The 20,461-nt window shown below is 37.8% G+C and overlaps 1 protein-coding gene across 3 annotated transcripts in view; it reads left to right on the top strand.

Annotated features, from left to right (window-relative positions):
• The window catches only part of LOC127639854 (protein strawberry notch homolog 2-like), a 62,177-nt gene that overhangs the window by 17,019 nt on the left and 24,697 nt on the right, over positions 1-20,461 (top strand). The window contains exon 4 of one of the 3 annotated variants that reach the window (XM_052122149.1): positions 7,064-7,172. In XM_052122149.1, the coding sequence (XP_051978109.1) occupies positions 7,064-7,172 (109 nt within the window). Of the gene's footprint in view, positions 1-7,063; positions 7,173-17,415; positions 17,786-20,461 lie in introns of those variants that run through there. The other 2 variants (XM_052122150.1, XM_052122151.1) reach the window with 2 other exon arrangements.

Below are 20,461 nucleotides of genomic sequence, written 5' to 3'. Positions count from 1 at the left end.
GCCAAAGGTTTGGAATAATGTTCAGATTTTGCTGTTTCGGAAGGAAATTGGTACTATAATTCACCAAAGTGGCATTCAACTGATCACAAAGTATAATCAGGACTTTACTGATGTAATAAACATCACTATTTGAAAAAAGTCATTTTTGATCAAATCTAGACAGGCCCCATTTCCAGCAGCCATCACTCCAACACCTTATCCTTGAGTAATCATACTAAATTACTAATATGGTACTAGAAAATCACTTGCATTATATCAAACACTGCTGAAAGCTATTTGGTTCGTTAAATGAAGCTTAACATTGTCTTGTGTTTGTTTTTGAGTTGCCACAGCATGTAATAGGCTGGCATATCTTAAGGTCAATATTAGGGCAAAAATGGCTAAAAAGAAACCAGCTTCCTCTAGAAACTCATCAGTCAATCATTGTTTTGAGGAATGAAGGTTATACAATTCTTGAAATTGCCAAAAAACTGCAGATTTCATACAAAGGTTTACACTGAAGTCTTCAAAGACAAAGAACAACTGGCTCTAACAAGGACAGAAAGAGATGTGGAAGGCCAGATGTACAACTAAACAAGAGGATAAGTACATCAGAGTCTCTAGTTTGAGAAATAGACACCTCACATGTCCTCAGCTGACAGCTTCATTGAATTCTACCCACTCAACACCAGTTTCATGTACAACAGTAAAGAGAAGGCTCAGGGGTGCAGGCCTTATGGGACGAATTGCAAGGAAAAGGACACTTCTGAAACAGAAAAACGAAAAGAAAATGTTAGAGTGGACAAAGAACACAGACATTGGACAACAGATAATTGGAAAAGAGTGTTGTGGATCTTAACCCCATTGAGCTTTTGTGGGATCAGTTCGACTGTAAGGTGTGTGAGAAGTGCCCGAAAAGACAGCCACATCTATGGCAAGTGCTACAGGAAGTGTGGGGTGAAATGTCACCTGAGTGTCTGGACAAACTGACAGCTAGAATGCCAAGCATCTACAAAGCTGTCATTGCTGCACATGGAGGATTTTTCATGAGAAGTAGTTTAAGAATTTTTTTTTCAAATTGTAATAGTAATTTTTCACATTATTAATATCCTGACTAGATATTGTGATCAGTTGAATGCCACTTTGATGAATAAAAGTACCAATTACTTTCCATAAGAGCAAAATCTTTACATTATATCAAACCTTTGGCCGCCAGTGTATGTGTTACGTTAGTGTATTTGTCAGTTCTATACCCCAGGGGTATTTTTTAAAAATCCAATCATTTCAGCTTTCAGAGTGATCAGAGCAAATTCCATCAGAGGTTATGTGAATGAACCTGTCTGCGCCACACCACAGGTGCTTTATTTATAGTCACTGTGGCTCTGTGGGAAATCCTTTATGAATATTTATAGAACACTATTTGTTGAAGCAATATGGCATAGGGAAAGTGGGCTGATGAAATATATGTGTGTAAAGGTCAATGCGTATTAAGAAATCGAAATAAGGGTCTCAGTTTTAGAAAGAATAACATTTTGTGGTTGATGCTAGCGTCAGTGCTACATCCTGTCCACCCACTCCGTGGGTGGAAAATAAACTTGATACATTCTCAGGATTTCGTCGCCTTCAATATGAAAAGCTTTATTGGTGGCTTACCCTTAAAATAAGAAAATATGCAGGTTTTTCTGTTAAATTACATTCTCCTATCCTAGCTTAATATGCAGAGACAACTGTAGTTAAACCATTTGTACATTGATTCCTTCAAAGTGTAAACACTGTGGAACTATCAAAACTCTGTTTGTTTGAGCATCACAATCAGCCTGACGTTGCAACATTGATTATAGCATTAACCTAGGGAAGGACTATGTGTTTTTTTTTTGTTTTTTTAACAATGTTAGATAGAGTGTTTGGGAAATGTGTTTGAAAATAGTGATTCTTTTTGTAATTCGGTTTGGTGACGATAGTGGTGCAGAAATTACATACTTCACCTTTAACTTCATCTTATACAAACAGAGAAGGAAAATAGCTGACTATTTATTAGTGTTATTATTTGTGTTTTACATTCTCCTATTATGAAACACCAGTTTTCCCACTTTAAAGAGACTAAACAGATTATTCAAGCTCAGGATTCATAAATAATGATGATAATAAATTAGTTATAATATAATAAATTAGGTTAAAGAGCAGAACGAATTGATGGAATGTTGAGTCAATGCTCCATCTGCGGTGCAATATCAGGAGAGATGAATTTCCATGTAACGCTGTTGAAATTAGCTAGATTTTGTTTAAGGATTCAAACACTTGTGTTCATCCAAAATCATCCTGACCTGAATGATTTTTGTCAGATCATCCTGGTTGTTATGAATACCCTGTCTTGTTTCTCTGTTGCCCTTTTGTTTACCATTGTTGTCACTTTTGCATTTCTTAGTTTTCACTTTAGTCCCTCATGTAACTAGATAGTCTCTTTGTTAGCGTTCGTGTTTCCTCTGTTCATTGTTTTCACCTGTCCTCATTAGTTTGCCTTTTACTTCTGTTAATCACCTTGTTATCTTGTTTGAGTTCTGTTTGTTCATTGGTCCCTTTTTCCCTTGTTTATGTATTTATACCCTGTTTCTTTGTTCAGTCTTCGTCTATCGTTGTTTGATGTTAACCCGGTGTATCTTTCCCTCCCGAGTTCCCTGTTTGTGTCTACCGTGGTTTCCTTAACTAGTTTATGTTTCTTTTCCCCATCGTGGGTTGTTACTTTGTGTTTCTTGACTAAATAAAGTTCAAACTGCGTTTGGATCCGCATCTCTTCGTCAGCCTCATTACTCAAGCATAACACTGGTTCAGTCCAGAGTTGGAGTCTTAATCTTATGGTCTTGGTCTCAAGATCTCTTGAAACCATACAAACGTGGTCTTGGAAAGGATCTGGATCTCGTTTCTTGGTGTCTTGGGCTGGGTCTCAACACTTAAAGTCTTGGTCTGGATCTGGGTCTCGGCTTATGGTCTTAGTCAAGACCACTGTGTATTTCCAGTGCACTAAATGTGATAATTATTTTAACCACCAGTTGGCGTGGCATCTTCACCATTACTGTGAATTTTTGCAAATTCTTCTGCCTCAGTGTCATCATGCATGCTTTGACAAGCACACATGAATGTAAGTGCAAGAACTATGGTCTAACAACACAAAGCAATAATTAGTGATTTCTGGTTCTAACTGCAATTTAGAGGCTATGACTTAATTTGTGGTAGCTGTGGGACTCATTTGTTATGTTATAGGCATTATAGGTGGGAGTGGCTGGTTGCTTGGAGGGGTTGGGAGTTGCTTATGAGGGCTGCATGATTTTGACTAAAATCATAATTGAAGATTATTTCCCTTTATATTGTAACCGCAATTAATAATATTGATTCATATACATTTATTGCAAGCCGTATTATTTATGTAGCTACACATCCCAAAAATCTGAGAACTGTGTTCCTGAATTGGTCCATTGCTGTTCTATGTATCAGTAAATCAAGACTTCACATTGTTCCTATTAGCAGCATGAAAAACTACGGTTATTCATGTTGTGATTAAATGGGATTCTGGGATTGACCGCAGTGCAGAGAAAGTGTTGAGTGTGGTCGAGAGCATCAAGAAGTTAAGATTTCTCAGCTTTATTCAAATGAGGAACGGCGAGTGGCAGCCAATAACTGTGAGCTGGAAGCAGTGACGTCTGTCATAAGCGCTTAAAATATGCCTTTAATGCTGGAGATTCTGCTGGATTCTGTGCGTTAATCACATCATCATGTATATTTCTGACTTCAAACAGACTTCAAATGATGATTGCACACATTCATTATTGCAATACTTTGGCTGGGTAAGCAAAATTGTAATAAATCTGCAATGTTTGTGCATTGTGGGCATTCCAAAACTAAGCTGGCATCTTTCCAAGTGTAATCACACATATACTGTCACGATCCTTCATGTCACCATCTCTTTGTGTTCATGGACTCTAAGTTTGACACTTTCATGGACTTTTATGTGGTAGTTTTTTCCCCACACTACATTTCCCAGCAGGCACCATCATCATTACATTCACCTGTTTCCCTTCAGTGTTCCCAGCTGTTCCTTGTATTGTTATTCCGATGTCTGTATATATTCTCTCGTGTTTCCTCCCTCATTGTCAAGTCTCATCTTTATTAGCATCTACATTTTGTCTCGATGTTGTATTTGTCCTTGTACCTATCATCTTTCTAGTTATATTTCAGTGTGTGTGCGCACACTGGTGGCCAAAAGTTAGGAATAATGTACAGATTTTTTCTGATGGAAAGAAATTAGTACTTTTATTCACCAAAGTGGCATTCAACTGATCACAATGTATAGTCAGGACATTAATACCTTGAAAAATTCATAACCTTCAATTCCATGCATTTATTTATTGGCCTCTGTGATATATCGGTCGACCACTAATACATACATGCATCTAATTTGAATTGATGACATCACTTATCATATGTTCCAAAGTAGGAACTCATCTGAGAGCAATAGAGTTACATTTTCTGTTCTATAATGACCAAAAATCAGATATGCACAATGGCAGATTGCTGTCAAAGAATTTCATACCAGTTTATCTGCCAAAAAGCAGTGTGACAAGAGTATCCTCTGAATTAAAGAAGCCATCGTGAAGCTTCCTGAAATGTAATGTGGTGATTTCCCACAAAGTACACTGAAGTGAGACAGAGACAGAACTGAAAGTGAACATCACATGACAAAGGCATGACTCGGAAGGTTGTTAATGAATGAATGTCATATGAGGCAAATGTTAACTGAGCTATTTAGTGGAGGTGGAGTAACTTTTGAAAAGTACTGGTGTTTACAGTATACTCATGATTCTGTACAAAGTTATAGACAGTTGGCAAAGAACATTCACAAACTTTCTAGAAATAGCTTGAAGTTTAAGGCCATGTCCAACATGAATCTGTTTACTAATGTCATTGTTTTCCAACGTATGTGGTACTAGAGAATGTTTTGAAAAGTCTCATTTTCAGAGAAGGAAAATCCCGTTCCAGTGTGGATGAGATGCATAAACAGCTAAATCAATGTGTTTTCAGTCAACGTTTCAGTTAGGGCATTTTCTCACCTGGCTTGTTTGGAACGTTTGTTTCGGAACCTGGCACGTTTTCTCACTTGCTTCAATTCATTTAGGCATATATGAATACACCAATCACATTTGGATCCGCACCAAAACAATTTGCAAATGAACTCTGGAATGGTTCGCTTGTGGTGAGAATGCAAACCTACCCAACGGACCAACAAACCAACCTGCATCACAAATCATGATGGGAACTGTGTTGCGTCAAAAGCAGCAGTGTTTGTTTGGCTAATGGCCAAACATTTATAATAAGTATCAACATCAGATAAATTATCCATTGCACTTTTCCCCTAAGAACTTAACATTATCAATTAATTTGGTATTCATGTGTACAATTTAAATTTTTTTTTCAACAAAGGAAAAAATAATGCTTTTCCAATTACAGTTGTCAATACAACATGAACACATTTCAGAGAACAATTTTAGAGGTTCAACTGACGTTAGGGTGAAATGAGAAGTCAAACAGAAGTTTTGACTGTAGGCGTCCTGTGTACCAGAATACTGGCCATTTGCCAGGGGATTTCTCCACTTCTATTCCTGCTCCCATGAAAATAATCGAAATGCGGTCTGACTCAAAATTAGGGAACACTGAGGATTAATTTTAGCTATCCTAGCTAACATGATTTTCATATGGGTCTTACCTTTAAATGCTTTTTTAAATTATGTATAGGGTCCTTGGAAAAACACTGCATCTTGACAGCTGGAAGGTATAAATTGCACTGAACACTCATTGGGAGTTTTCACATATGGGCCAAAAATCCTGTGAACCATGCTCAGACCCCTTAAATGGACCAAGTGTGAAAATGCCCTAAGAAAGTGTAACGTTTGGGCTGAACTTCTTCAATGTTGTCCACAAAATCCTAATAACTTTGAAAAGACCACAATACTTCCTCAATATTGATGGAAGTATTGTCACACTGATGCAAAAGTCTGTTCTTCCCAGTCTGTTTGTTCTTCCAATGGATGTATGTAGGGAGGTGGTCTTAGGGAAAATGTGAGATGCAGCCAAAACACAAGGTACTTTTGGATCCATAGTTGGTCATTCCCTGAGGCCCTAATCTGCCCTACACAACCCAGTAATTTGATTGTCATGCCAAATAAAGACTATAAAATAGTTTAACTAATTTTCTCTTAGTTTGAGTATGATTAAACCTAACTGTCTGCCAAATGACACATCATAGTGTAAGAAAGCCAATTTCGGTTATAACTCGAATATTGAATATAAATATTGGTGAGTGTTGGAATGTGTTAATAAAGACTATGTCATGCAGAACTAAAGTTAATTTGATCATTCTAATCCATGTTCAGATTTCTCTCACTTTCTTTTTTAAGAAAGATCACTTACTTAAAACAGTTTTTATAACAAAAACCGTTGTGTCATTTTAACGATTTTGCGTTAAAATGTAGTTTGCAAAGACGTGAGATCAAAGACTTTATAAGCAACTGTATGGATTTATTTTTCTTATTTATATGTACTCCCTAAGACCCAGACCGAGACCAAGTCTAAACCTCTCGAGACCCAGATCCAGACCTAGACTCGACCCTTTTAAGACCCAGATCAAGACCAAGACCTATACCCAAGACCTTAGACCCAGACTTGTCGGTCCATGAACCTGGCAGTAAATTTTAATGAGCCAAGATGCTGAATTTATTGCCATAAGCATATAATATTAATTTCATATATATATTCACCCTGACTTTATTGGTCACAATATAATTAATTATGGTTCTTGTATCACTAGGATATGATGCAACAGTATTTGTTTTATGACAAAATAGGCAAATTTCTTTCTTCCTCATTTGCTCTTCTGTTTATTCTGATCTGATACTGTATGAAACTTATTCATCCATGCAAGCCCGTAATCTCATAATGTGGATGAGGTTGTTGTGGCTACACAGTTGGACATTCCTACTTTAAACAATTACTGTTGACCAACACTGTGCTTACATTATTCTGTGTTTTTTCCCAGTCAGCATCTTTTCAATGGCACGTCAGAGATGCTCACAGATGCGTTTCACAACGGCTTCGACTTTGACTTCTCTAGTCTGGGTCTCCCTCAGAATGGAGACCTCCCTCAGGTAAGGCTCTGTTGTTTTTGACAATTTCAGGGTTAGGTTAACCCTAACCCTAATTATGAAAATGAGGAAAATCTTGAAAAGTTATATAAAAGACATGGAATTTTTTCATAGTGAATATACTTTTTCTTTTTTGGCACTGCTCTAAACTGTTTAATCGGCTAGAAATTGCTTGAAGGGCATGGGTCCAAACTTGTGAAAAATCTTGGTGTCATTTTTGACTTCCCGTTAAGTTTCGACAAGCAGATCAGTGCCTGGAAATCAAAGTCCATGCATCATTTAAATCCCGGCTTGACTACTGTATTTCTCTTTACTTTTGGCTGTCTCAGTTGTTCCTCTTTCATTTAACAGATGCTCCAAAATACTGCAGCTAGACTTATAACAGGAATCAAGAAAAGTGATCACATCTGTCCTGTACTAGTTTCCCTTCATTGGTTACCAGTCAAGTTTTGGATTGATTTTAAGATTCTACTCTTTGTTTTTAATGGGGTATTCTGGGTTCAACACAAGTTAAGCTCAATTGACAGCATTTGTGGCATAATGTTGATTTCATTTTATTTAAAAAAAAAAAAAATCACTTACAATGGTAGTGAATGGGGCCCATTTTTGAAGGGTTTCAAAGGCAGAAATGTGAAGCTTAAAATTTTATAAAAGTACTTACATTAATTCTTCTGTTAAAACTTGTGTATTATTTGAGCTGTATTGTCATTGTTACAGTCATTTTAGGGTTTCGTCATGGCAACGAATTTATAAAATTGTCTATAAAGTTAAACAGAAAAGGTTAGTAAGTGATTTTATCACACTAAAATGCATATTGTTTATGTCATTTGTAGGGCTGCCCCCTAACAGAAAGTCCAAACGTTAGTCGATGAGAAGAGTCTTGGTCGACCAAATTTTTATTGGTTGGTTGGTCGCAGAAAAAAATAACTCCACAGGGAGTGGTGAAGTCACGCAGTCAGTGATGGACAGACATGTTCATTTACACGGCTGGTCCGTGAAAATGAAAACTTTGGTTGGGGGTAGCCCTAGTCTTTTGCTGATATTTTTGAAACAGCGTGTTTTAACATTAAAAAATTGGCCCATTCACTTCCATTGTAAGTGCCTCACTGTTGTCACAGTCTGTCTCCATCATGTTCTTCAAGGACTCTTATTTTGAAGTTTTCCACTGCACTACATTTCCCAGAATTCACTGCCCTAATCACTTCCATCTGTTCATCATCATCCTCACCTGCCTTCCATTCCCTCATTAGTTTTCTGTGTATAAATACCCTCTAGTTTTGTTCGTCATTTGTCATTTTTGAAGTGTTACGGTGTGTTATTGTAGTTTTACGGTGTGTAGCTATTTTGTAATGTTTAGTGTTTGATCCACTCCGGCGATTTATAATTAAAGGATTTAAAGATTCCACTCCTGTGTCTCTTCTCTTCCACTCCTAGACGCCCAACGTTACAACTGTAACCCAAAATAAATTTTTGTGGTAATCAATATTATGCTACAAATGCTGTTGATTGAGCTTAACTTGTATTTAACTCAGAATATTCCTTTGAGGCCCTACAGGGACTTGCTCCCCAATATAACTCTTGCTTTAGCCATTTTCTGCTCCCAGGTTTTTTAGGTCAAGTGATAAACTCTTTTTATCTGTTCCCCACAATAGGTGTAAATCTAAAGGGGATAGAGCTTTTTCTGTTGCTGCCCCAAAACTTTTGAATAATCCTCCTTTTCACATTAGATCCTCTCCCTTTATTAATCTGTCCAGCCTAAAGGCCCATCTATATTCTTCAGCATTTAGCATTTTTTACACAATTTGAGGTTGTAACAATTATCTTGGTACAACATAAGAAACCACAAATCTCAAGTATTCTTAATATTTTTTTTATCTACGTAATGATTTGATTTTATTGTATTATTATGATATATATATATATATATATATATATATATATATATTTATTTATTTATTTATTTATTTTTTTTTTACTTTGGGTCAACTTCTGTTACTTTTAAATGTGCTATATATATAAACTTTGACTTGACTTGAAAACTTGCCCGCAAGCAAACTTGAAACATCAGACTGTCTTTTGAGGGTCTTTATTTGAGTATAATAATTTAAATCTATTCATTCAAAAGATTGGTACCTGATATACAAATGGAAATCTTCAGTGTCTATAAAATCATCTTCTTCAAAAAACAAAATACATTTTCAGTAATCATGAATCACTGAAAAAGTTATGGAAATATATTGGTCAAATAGTGTTGGAACCCTGGTATCAGGGGATGTGGCAGGGCGGAGGGTGGGGCCGGGTCGTGATTCTACACACCCGGTCCCTTATCAGGCTAATCAAGCCTCCGAGAGGGATAAAGGTCGACTGCGGAGGATTGGGCGGGAGAGAGAGATAGTTTACGGACATGTCCGTCATGTGTGTGTTTGTCTTTTAAGTTTGTCATTAAAACTATTATTTATATTGTCAAGCCGGTTCTCGCCTCCTCCTTTCCATTGACTGCTTTACACTGGTGCCAAAATCCAGGAAGGAGGAGCGATACGCCGTATTAGAGTTCTCGCCACTACCGTCCGCTCCAACGGAGCAGCCGCGGCCATCTGCCAGGGGACGAGGAGCCCGGCCGCCTGGAAGACGACTATGGCCGCCGACCGCGAGGGGATAAGGGGCTCCTAACCGACCGCCTGGAGTGGTCAGGGCTGCTGCCAGGGGCGGAGGAGTCATCTACCAGCCACTGAAACGCGGCGGGGTCTGAGACTGCCGACCGCGAGCGGGGAGGGGCTCACTGCCGACCGCCTGGAGCGGGAGAACCGCTGCCAGGGGCGGGGGAGACCCCTTCTGTTCCCCGAGAACACGGCGGGGCGTTCCATCCACCAGGGGCTGGAGGACTGCCTCCGATCCGCCCAGAGAGGCGCGGCTGTCGTCCGTTAGAGGAGAGAACGAGGGAAGAATGTGGCAGGGCGGAGGTCGGGGCCAGGTCGTGATCATACACACCCGGTCCCTTATCAGGCTAATCAAGCCTCCAAGAGGGATAAAGGCCGATTGCGGACGGAGGTGCGAGGAGAGAGAGATAGTTTACAGACATGTCCGTCATGTGTGTTTGTGTCTTCTGTTTTAAGTTTTATTAAACTAATATTTATATTATCAAGCCGATTCTCGCCTCCTCCTTTCCATTGACTGCTTTACACGGGACTAGTGGGGTTGGCATATCTCAGAGGCTTTGAACCTCCAGGTAGTGTTCATGATAGAGTTGGTGTCAGTGATGATATTCTTTAAACCTTGTCTGGACTGAATGAAGAGTATGTTCGTCATGTCACAATGGCTTGTTATTGATGAATGGATATAGTTACATCACTCTAAATCAATTTTTTCTTTCCATATACAGTTTCTCTATAATCCCTGATCTGCAGCTTGTGCAAATCACAGTTTTATGTGTAAAGTTCTAAGTAGCACCAAATTAGGTTTCTTTGACTTTTAACCATAGCACAATCCTTTGTGGTGCCAAAAGCCATTTTTTAGGTTCCATAAAGAACCATGTTTTGAAAGTTCAACAGTAAAGTCTATTCTAGTGTTTAGTAAGCTATGACATGCAACACCTGTTTACCTAACTACCTATATGGCAACACGAATAGTTTTATACAAAAGAACAAAGGAAACAGTCCAAACAGGACAGTCCATAAGTCTGTAAAGAACACATGCTGACCAATGTGCATGTAATGTTTCTTCTTTTGTGGGCTAAAAATGACTTACTCATTTAAATGTTGTGTCACACCTTATTCTGGTCATGTGTCGACTTGTACATCTGGAACATAATGAGAGAGTTGTTCTAAAACTGAATACACTCTCCTGACCCCTGCAATCTGTAAGACCAGATGAGTACGAGCTGTTTATTTTATGCCCTACGGCTCTTTGCCACGTTCAGTGTGTAGGAGTGAAACAACAGTGGCAAATTTCTGGCTCCGGGCAGCACTGCAGCGCTTTAATCGCCATGCACTCTGACACTTTAACAAAATCATTCAAGCGGTGGTTTTGGGTTCCCGCTTTGGCGTAGCTAAGTTTACTTCAGTGTTTGTAACAGGAACATGACATCATTGGCTAAATTGATAAACTTATTTCAGTCTCAGTGGGCTGAATGAAAAGACAAAAATAAAGCTAAATTCAGGCCTAACGTCACCTAAGTGTAAGTGATGGGTGGTCAACAAAAATAGAAAAACATTTCTGCTACCAAAAAAAAAGCACAATACCTCAAATCATGCAGCTTGTTAAGGAGAGGCATACTAGTATTTTTCTAAGCGATCAAACATACAATTTTTGCATTGCAGTTGATTAAACAGGTAAAATAAATCCATAGACTTACAATAAAGCATGTGCTAATGCTAAATCAACTGCATTAAGTGTAAACATTTAATAAAATCCTTCATAAAAGAGTTCCAAGACCTGAACTAATCCAAACAACTCCAAGGTGATTTCACAAACTTTGATTTGTAAAATAAAAGTAAAAAAGCATTTGAAAATCAGACAAAAAGACGAAGGTATAAGACTGTGCACTTAAGGAATAGTTCACCCAAAAATGTAAATTCTCTCATCATTTATTCTCCCTCATACCATCCCAGATGTGTGACTTTCTTTCTTCTGAACACAAATTATTTAAAGATATTTAAAATAATATTTCAGGTCCTCACAATGCAAGTGAACAGTGGCCAAAAGTTTGGAACTCCAAAATCCACATAAAGGGAGCAATAAAGTAATCCATAAGACTCCAGTGGTTAAATCCATGTGTTCAGACATGATATGATAGGAGTGGTTGAGAAACAGATTAATAAAAAAAGTCATACATTTTCCTCCCTGCCCATTAGTGGGCGATAATGCAAGAAGGATGTGAATCACCAAATACTGAAGAAGCAGAATGAGAATGTGAAGTAAAGTGAAAATTGACTGAGCAGGGAATATAATGTACATAAAAAAGGACTGTTTCTTACCCACACCTATCATATCACTTCTAAAGATATGGATTTAACCACCAGAGTTGTCTGGAGTACGAGTAATTTTGCCCTTTCTCTTTTTTTTTTTTTTTTTTTTTCCACACATTCACATGCATTGTATGGACCTACAGAGCTGAGAAATACTTTTTCCATTGTGTTCTGCAGAAGAAAGAAAGTCATACACATCTGGGATGGCATGAGGGTGAGTATATGATGAGAGAATGTTCAGTTTTGTGAACTCTAATCCAAGGGAGCATTGCAAATCTATAAGACTAGTATAAGACTATTGATTTAAGTGGTTGATTATACAGTAAGTATGGAGCAAACATGTTTAAAGCATATTACAAAATATTCTGATATATGCAAATATATAAGTAGTTTGAGAGTGTAAGGAGACTGTCTCAAAGAATGCCCTGCTCAAATCTCATTCATTCTAATACATTAAAATCATTTTTTACAGTACACCTAATTTATTTTCCGCCACCTTTTTTCAAGCTTCGTCCCGAGGAGTTTATGTGCTGCCAAGTGCTCTCAATGCATTGCACGTATATAAACTAAGACGTACTTGCATGCAAGCTAGATTCATTGGTTGAAGAGGTGAACTGACACTTAAATTCCCATTACAAATCCATTAATTCATATGACATAGCAACGCCATAACAAGCCAGAACACCTTAGCTACCGAATAGCAATGCCTTAGAAAATGCCCAAGCATCATGGTGAAAGGATTTTGTGTGAAAGCACTTCTCACATTTTCTTCAGAAATTTTACAAATGTGGTTATCATAACTGCTTTATTGCTTTTTGTTACTTTTAAGCATTATTGGTTTTATTGCATAAATCCATGCTAATGAAATATGTGAGAGAAAATGCTATTTGTTGAAAAAGAACCTTTCCTTCCTCATTTATCAAGTACAGCAGGAAATAATCATTTATATTGTCTTGAGACTGACTCAAAGACAAAAAAAAATTTCCATGGTAATATACAGCATTGTTGCCCAGCATTCCCAGCTCCGGCTGAGGAAAGACTCTTCATCACACTGACATGAAGAAAGTATAACTCAAGAGGTCATGTCTAGTTAACGAGACCAAGACACGGGCACGCCTTTCAAATGAATTCAGCCGAATCCATGCCCCATTCACTTCCAGATAATTTGTGCACACCCATTTCCAATAAGTGTTACTGAAGACTCCTCTTGTAAATAAACTTTCAAAGCTATGGGCTTGTTCAGGATGTAGTTCCTCATCATGTGAAGCTCTCTCAAGACTTCCTCTTTTTGTTTAGAGACACAAGTTGTTGTTTACAGGATGTGCGAGTGTAGAATCAAAATAAAGACAGACCACAAATCTGATATGCTCTCTGCCCAGAGCTTTTTGCAAGCTATTTAAATAGCAAACAGCTATGGTGGAGTTTCACAGTCTAAAAAGTACCAGTTAGGTGAGTAAATGATGAGAGAATTGTCATTTTTGGGTGATCTATCTCTTTAAGACCTAGTAGTAGACAAGTCCATTTATGAAAAAGTGTAGTTTTGCACGTCCCTAGAGCAGAAAAGTGCCGTATACCTTGTTGCAGCCGTGGCCTTGTGGTGTCTTTAGTGGGAATTGAACTTGTTATTTTACATTAGATCCTCCACTAATCTACACATGCAAATATTAAAGCATGATTACATCACATTTAAATGAGCTATAAATGATCCCACATTGAGATAAGCATCAGCACAGTGCTGTATTTCTGTTTCACATAGGCTCTTTCTCATGATGTGGCTGTACATGCATAAAGGATTATTGTCACCTGTCACGCATGCATTTGCACCTGCCCTGAGGTTGCTGATAAATGGGCAGCCATGCAAAAGCAGAACACAGCCAGGTGCGTTAAGAGTCTGTGACTGAACTCTTCAAAACTGCACTGTGAAGTTGTGCTCACTTATTTGTTCGTACGTGCACCTGGGTTTATAAAAATAAACAATTTGTTAATTCATGTATTATGAAGGCAGATGTAACTACAGATTATCATTCATTCATTAAAATATTAATTTGCTCAGCTCTCTCTGATTGAGCTTGCGTGGAAGCATCTCTCGTTTTTATTTGCTTTGATGAAACAGTATGTTTGTCATATTGCTTCACAAACTAAAGGAAAACAGAGCTTACCTGAACTCTACAACTCAACAGAATGTGAAACCGCAGGGTGACCACAAAGGCAAGAGAAAAGCTTGTTGACAAGGTTTTTACATTCTCCAAATGCAGGCACGCTTTGAAGCGAATGCATCATCTGTAGGCTTTAAGGGTCTTTGGGGAAAAAAATCATAAACTACTTTTTCATGAAAGCGTTTGATGCAGAGATTCATTCATTCAAGTGTTTAGATGGCCTCAAGTGGGAGGTTGTCACATCTGAATTGCCATAAGTGGATTTAAGAAGAAACGGACAGTCGTTAATTTATCCTACACAAAATGTACTCTTAACTGGAAGCCATTAACTGGGACGCCTTTAAAGAAGATATATTTTTTAACTATTTGTCTTTTCTCTTCCATATCATTCCTTCAGCAAATCTGTTCTTGGATATTGTATGAAAAATCATGAATTGGTGTCCCATTTGTAGACTTTTTATAAACTAAACATCTGAGCGCAAAATGTACATATTACATTTAGATTTACAAATCTTGCATTGTTAACCATGCATGTATTTTCAGTGAAATTACATTTCATAGAGTTCAACTTTTCACATAAATTGAAAAAAAAAATGATGTCCTCTTAAAATGTCATATATGGGCCACCACTAAATGTGACCCATTTTTTTTAAATGTGTGACGCAGTTTCTAGACACCTTTTTAATGTTTTTTTTGTTTGTTTTTTTGGCATGTTCAGGAACAACATTCTGACTATAAAAGTAACGTGTCAAATAACGGCACATTTAAAATCTTTGATGGAAATAAACAAAAGCTACATTGCTCGCTCCATCTTACCACCCACTCAATGGAAGGATATTAACCATACTTAAAACCAATAATTGATGACTCATCTTTACCAAAATCTCAATAAAACTGAATCACTGCTCGTCGTAGTCTATTCATAATCATGACTCCAAAGCAAGGCGCCATTCTGTCGCTGAGGCTACCAGTCACCGGCTACTTATGGCCATGATATGCTTCTAGAAGACATTGATTTCTATTATGAGCCATCACTATGGCTGGGCCACAGGACTCCAAACTGATTATACTTTCTAAAATAGCATGATGTTTTCCGTAAGATGATAAAAAATAGCTTTCTGGAACCCAGGCAGTTGTCTAATTTTTTAACGGTGTTGAGTAGGGGTACTCAGGGGCGAATTTACTAAACAGTTGCAACACTATTGTGCACGGTATTTCAGCGCAAAAACCTGCGACTTATTCTGTAACCACCCACAATCTAGTTTAAGCAGGCACAATCAGCGATAAAACAGTGCTATGTCATTATCATTTCTATTCGAGCTAACACAGCTTCTCTCTTCGTAAATTGGGCTCATTATAGATTGCGCTTTATTCACAAAACTCTAAACTTTTTGCCTGGTGCACTTTCATTGCACTATTACCACCCAAGGAAAGCAGGCGTTAAACTGAATTTTTTAAAAAAAAGATGTTTGGGTAAATTTTCTATTAATCATGGCAGCAGTAATTCATCAAATAATTATCAAATGGTGTTGACGAGTGTTAAAACCTGGCATATATCTAGATGGCCAGCATAATCATAAATGAACTTTTGGCATGTTAAATAGATAATTCAGGCATCTGGATCTCAGTAGTGGAGTTATGTTGTACATTCTGGCAGAATGAGCCAGATCTTGGTGGTCTGCTGCACCCTCCGTTTTATAGCGCTCAGAACTGTCCTGCAAGATCAGAATTGTGCCGAGCAAATTTGTTTCAGCACAGATTTTGTGGACACATTTGAATCAGGTGCTAAACTAGTACAATTCATACTTAGTGAATCCCCCCCGCACACCACTCCTAACCACAGTGTTTATTCAAAGCCTTTGCAAGCAAATGACTACTAATTTTTATTACTACTTCCATAACACACTTTATGGTCTCATAATGAAAACCTTACTCTTCAAAACCTACATTTCTGCAAAATGTGTTATACTCTAGAGGCGCTACACCAACTGTGTGTTTTATTCACTTTCACTCAAATCATGAATTAAATGGCTAATTAAGACTTTATTAATGCTTATTTTTCTCCCTAGTACTAAGAACTTGCTATTTTATGATATCGACACAACTTTACTCATACGCATATTTTGAAAAACAATACATTTTTACCGCTTTTATGACGGACTCACCTACATATATACACCTATTCCAGCTCAGATAGCTTACACAGTAGCTCACCTGATATGGTGTTGGACTTCAGAGTTGGAGGACTGTGGTTCAAATCCAGCCATGAACTCAAGCTGACATGTGAAATAACAGAGTCATGGTGATGTGGTTGCTTCAAAAAATTTACTTTTTCATTTCGCTTCTACATTAAACAAAAACACTAATGGTTACACTTAGGCATTGATTTGGTAAGGATGTCTTTTTTTAAACGTCTCATTTATAATTTATTTTAAAACACTATTGGTTAGGTCCATGCAAAAGTTTTAGGTTAGGGAGGTATGTTTAAAAAAAAAAGAAAACAATCTAATATTCACCTGAAAACCGCACCTGAATACGACACCGTTTTACTTGCTTTTGGCGCCCCCCAGCCATTTAACTGGAAACCTGGATATACAGCATGAAACTTTTATTTAAAAATGTTGTCATGTTCACGTAAATTTCATTAGACCAGGCTGGCTATTTCAAAACACTAGAGCTGACATTTACAGAGTCATAAAATTATCTGCATGTTCATCCCAGTCCATCTGTTAACTCATTTGCTTTGACTTGTGTGCTGCGTAAAACTAATTGCCTTGATTGTTTTCCATTCATAAGTGATGAAGTATCTTCTCCAGGCTTGAGGGGGAAGACAAAAGAAAAATCACAGACTGAAATAATGCACTCAGCAGTGAGCTACTAAACATATTCATTAAATAATGATCTGCCAGCGTTAAACAGAGGCTCTGCAGCCGCCACAGTGCTCTGGAGAACCATAGCGCTGCACTGTTTACACTACGAATGCGGTTGAGTTACACCATGTACTGTAAAGAGGGCCTGACTGCCAGTAACTCTAGTCACTTACCAACAAAAGCATCATTTCCTGAAAGCTCCTCCTCAACCCTCCCCCTCTCTCAGCTCCCCTCCCCTCTCCACCACCTTTAGCAATGAGGAACTAAACCACAATCAATATAACTAAACCTCTATACAAATACCTGTCACTCCTTTTTCACTAGGAAGGGCATAGGGTCTTGCTCACGGGTCTACATACGTACCTGTTGTGCATGTGAGAGTTGTTTTTGGAGGACAGCTTTGGAAGTGCTTTCTATCCGTCTCTCTCACTATCTCTGCCTTTCTCTTTTGCTCTCTCGCTTTTGCACTGTCTTTGGGAATGTTGCAGCTGTAAACTTGCCTATTCCTTCTCCAACACATGGAAGGATCTGCTGTTTTCAGGAGGTGAACGACAGTGACTGGACTCATGTCACTAATGCAGTTTTGGACTAAGTTTTATGCACAACTGGGACGTCCACCTCCCAAGGTAGATGGCCATAACGTTTGTACTGTTATTTGTAAATCTTTAAATTTGATCTGATGTTCAGTCAAGCACATTACATGCCATTTGTCAAATTATGACTTTTAGGATTTTAACCAAATTGTCAGTATAGTAGAATTTGATGACATGAATGAACAAACTTAAAGGGTTGGAAATTCAGGTTTGATTGCCTGTGATTGTCAGGAAAGATGTTGTCTTCTTGTCTGACGCTCTACTTTTCTTTTCCCCAAATGATTTCCTTGTAGAGATAAAATGATATATTTCCTTGTCAAGCATAGGTTTGAGCTGGTTTGAGCTTTTAACTCTTACCCAGCTGTCAAACAAACTGCGCAAAGGTTTTATCGGTGAGCTGTCAGTTGGCTCTAAATGACAATTATTGCCATAGACAGTTTAGTCTTCTCAATTATTCTGTAATTTGACATTATGGATTGGTTGTATTCAAATCTGTCAGTGTTGTCTGTTAGTTGTCAGTATGACAACACACAACTGCTCCAGTTCCAGTAAGAGGTGGAAGCAGATGATTCTTGGATTTGCCTCTTAAATTGGCGCAATATTGTATTTGCTTGTTATGCGAATCATAATCACAGTTTTTGCATGTTAGCATTTTTGTTTAAAAGTTTGCATTGGTTTTGATTTCTTGGTATTGTTGTTAAATTACACTAATAGAAGCCATTGCGTCAACTCCAGGAAATGGATGAACCACAGCCAATCTTTTTTAGGTTTTGAAATTTGACGTGATTTTTGCACATTTTTCTCAGTGCATATAAATAATATGTAATATAATATATTGCATTGTACTCAATATTTCTTTCTTCTGTCTGTTTCCCATTGTTTCTTCTTTTTTATTTTCTGTTTGCCGTTCTTATTGCATTGCACTTTTATCACTGTGCATATGAATCTGTAATAATCACTTAGTGAAAGTGACATTTATTGGAATATCTTGTAATTTTAAATTGTCATTGGAGCAATTTCTTACATTATAATCGTCATGGATTGAGTTTGGGGCTCTATTTTGGCCCTGAAGCAGGGCAACCCTTATGTCTTACTGGAAGAGTGTGATGTAAAGGCAAAATAAGACTTTTCCTCTCAAATTGACGACCATAAGCATAACCTTCAACTCTACATTGCCCCATCACCATAAATATTTAGTTTTGTTCATAATTGTTCATATGTTTGTTCTTCTCTCTGATTGCCGCTTTTACTTTAATTCTGTCTTTCTCCATTTGCCATCTTTCTGTCTTTCTTTCGTCTTTCTGTCATTTTTCTTTTTCTTTCTTTCCATTGTTCTTGTTTGTTTGCCATCTTTTTCTATCTTTCCGTTTGCCATCTTTCTTTTCTTCTCTCCATTTTCTTTTTATTTCATTCTTCAGTTTGTCGATTCATTGTTCGATTGCATGTTTTCACTGTTTGTGGTCCTTTTATTGTCCTTTTGCCATCTTTCTTTTCTACATTTGCCATTTTCTTCTGTTTTCTTTCTTTCATTTGTTTATCATTGTTTGTTTGTTTGTTCTTCTCTGTTTGCCTTATTCTATCATTCATTCTGTCTTTCCTTTCTCCATTTTTCCATCTTTTTATTTCTTCCCTCTACGTTTTTTCTTCTGCCATTGCTCAGTCTTTCTATTGTCTGTTTGCCATTGCTCGTTCTTTTTTTTTTTTTTTGGCATTGTTCACTTGTTCATTCATTCTTCTCTCTGTTTGCCATCTATTTCTTTATTTATTCTTTCTATTTTCTTTCCCTCATCCTAAAACTAAATAGGACATAAAGCACATCAGGAAGCTTGAAGTAATAGTCTGGAAATGATGCTTCATGCTCGTCTGCAGTTTTCCCGTCAATGTTGGTTGGAGAGGTTCAATGAGTGTCATGCTGTGGTGTAACCTGACACACTGTCATATTAGTGAGGCTTTATTACAGTACAGGAGTGTCAGTGGATGTGTGTTTTTATATATACACCCCCATCTTGCATATTCACACACATACACACAAACACGGCAGCTTTAATCATCTTACTGAGTGTGGCCACCAGCTTGTCTCGCAGTGCATCTTTTTTCCTTATATTTCATACAGGAAATAATTACGCAAGCTTACAGTAAATGATGCATTTCTGGTGGTCCCCACAGAGAAGCTTTGTCACCTCTTCTCTACCGTACTAGTCTTTATTTCCCCCCTGTACTGATTTTCAAAGCTCTTCTAATATAAATCACAAACTTAGTTAATGCCAGGATATTTTGCCATGTTCGTCGCTTCGTCGTTATTTCCTGCCTTTGGACGTTAATGTTTATGCTGACGATGCATGGCGGCGTCTGCCGAATGGAAAATGGGCTTTAGAAAGTTTGTTCATCCTCACCCAACCCAACCCTAACACTCCTCAGCAGGCTCCAAAGCAGCCTTGGTTTTGCCGAGGACCACATCCAAAACCAAATAGAACTGAAATTCTCTGTTTGCCAGGCTGGAAAGTGTCAGAGCATTGCAGGATTTATTTTGCGGACAGCAGGTTATGGAGTTCAGGTCAGTCTGCCCAGTGGACAAAACCACATTGGGATTCAGGAAGGATAGAGAAGGAATGCAAAATGTTCTTCCTTAATTATGTCTCTTTGTGATTATGCGAATCATAATCACAGATTTTGCATGTTAGCATTTTTGTTTAAAAGTTTGCATTGGTT

Source organism: Xyrauchen texanus, chromosome 48 (assembly GCF_025860055.1).
Source record: "Xyrauchen texanus isolate HMW12.3.18 chromosome 48, RBS_HiC_50CHRs, whole genome shotgun sequence".
Lineage (NCBI taxonomy): Eukaryota > Metazoa > Chordata > Actinopteri > Cypriniformes > Catostomidae > Xyrauchen > Xyrauchen texanus.
Note: the sequence above shows the minus strand (reverse complement) of the source record. Positions and strands in the feature narration are given on the sequence as shown.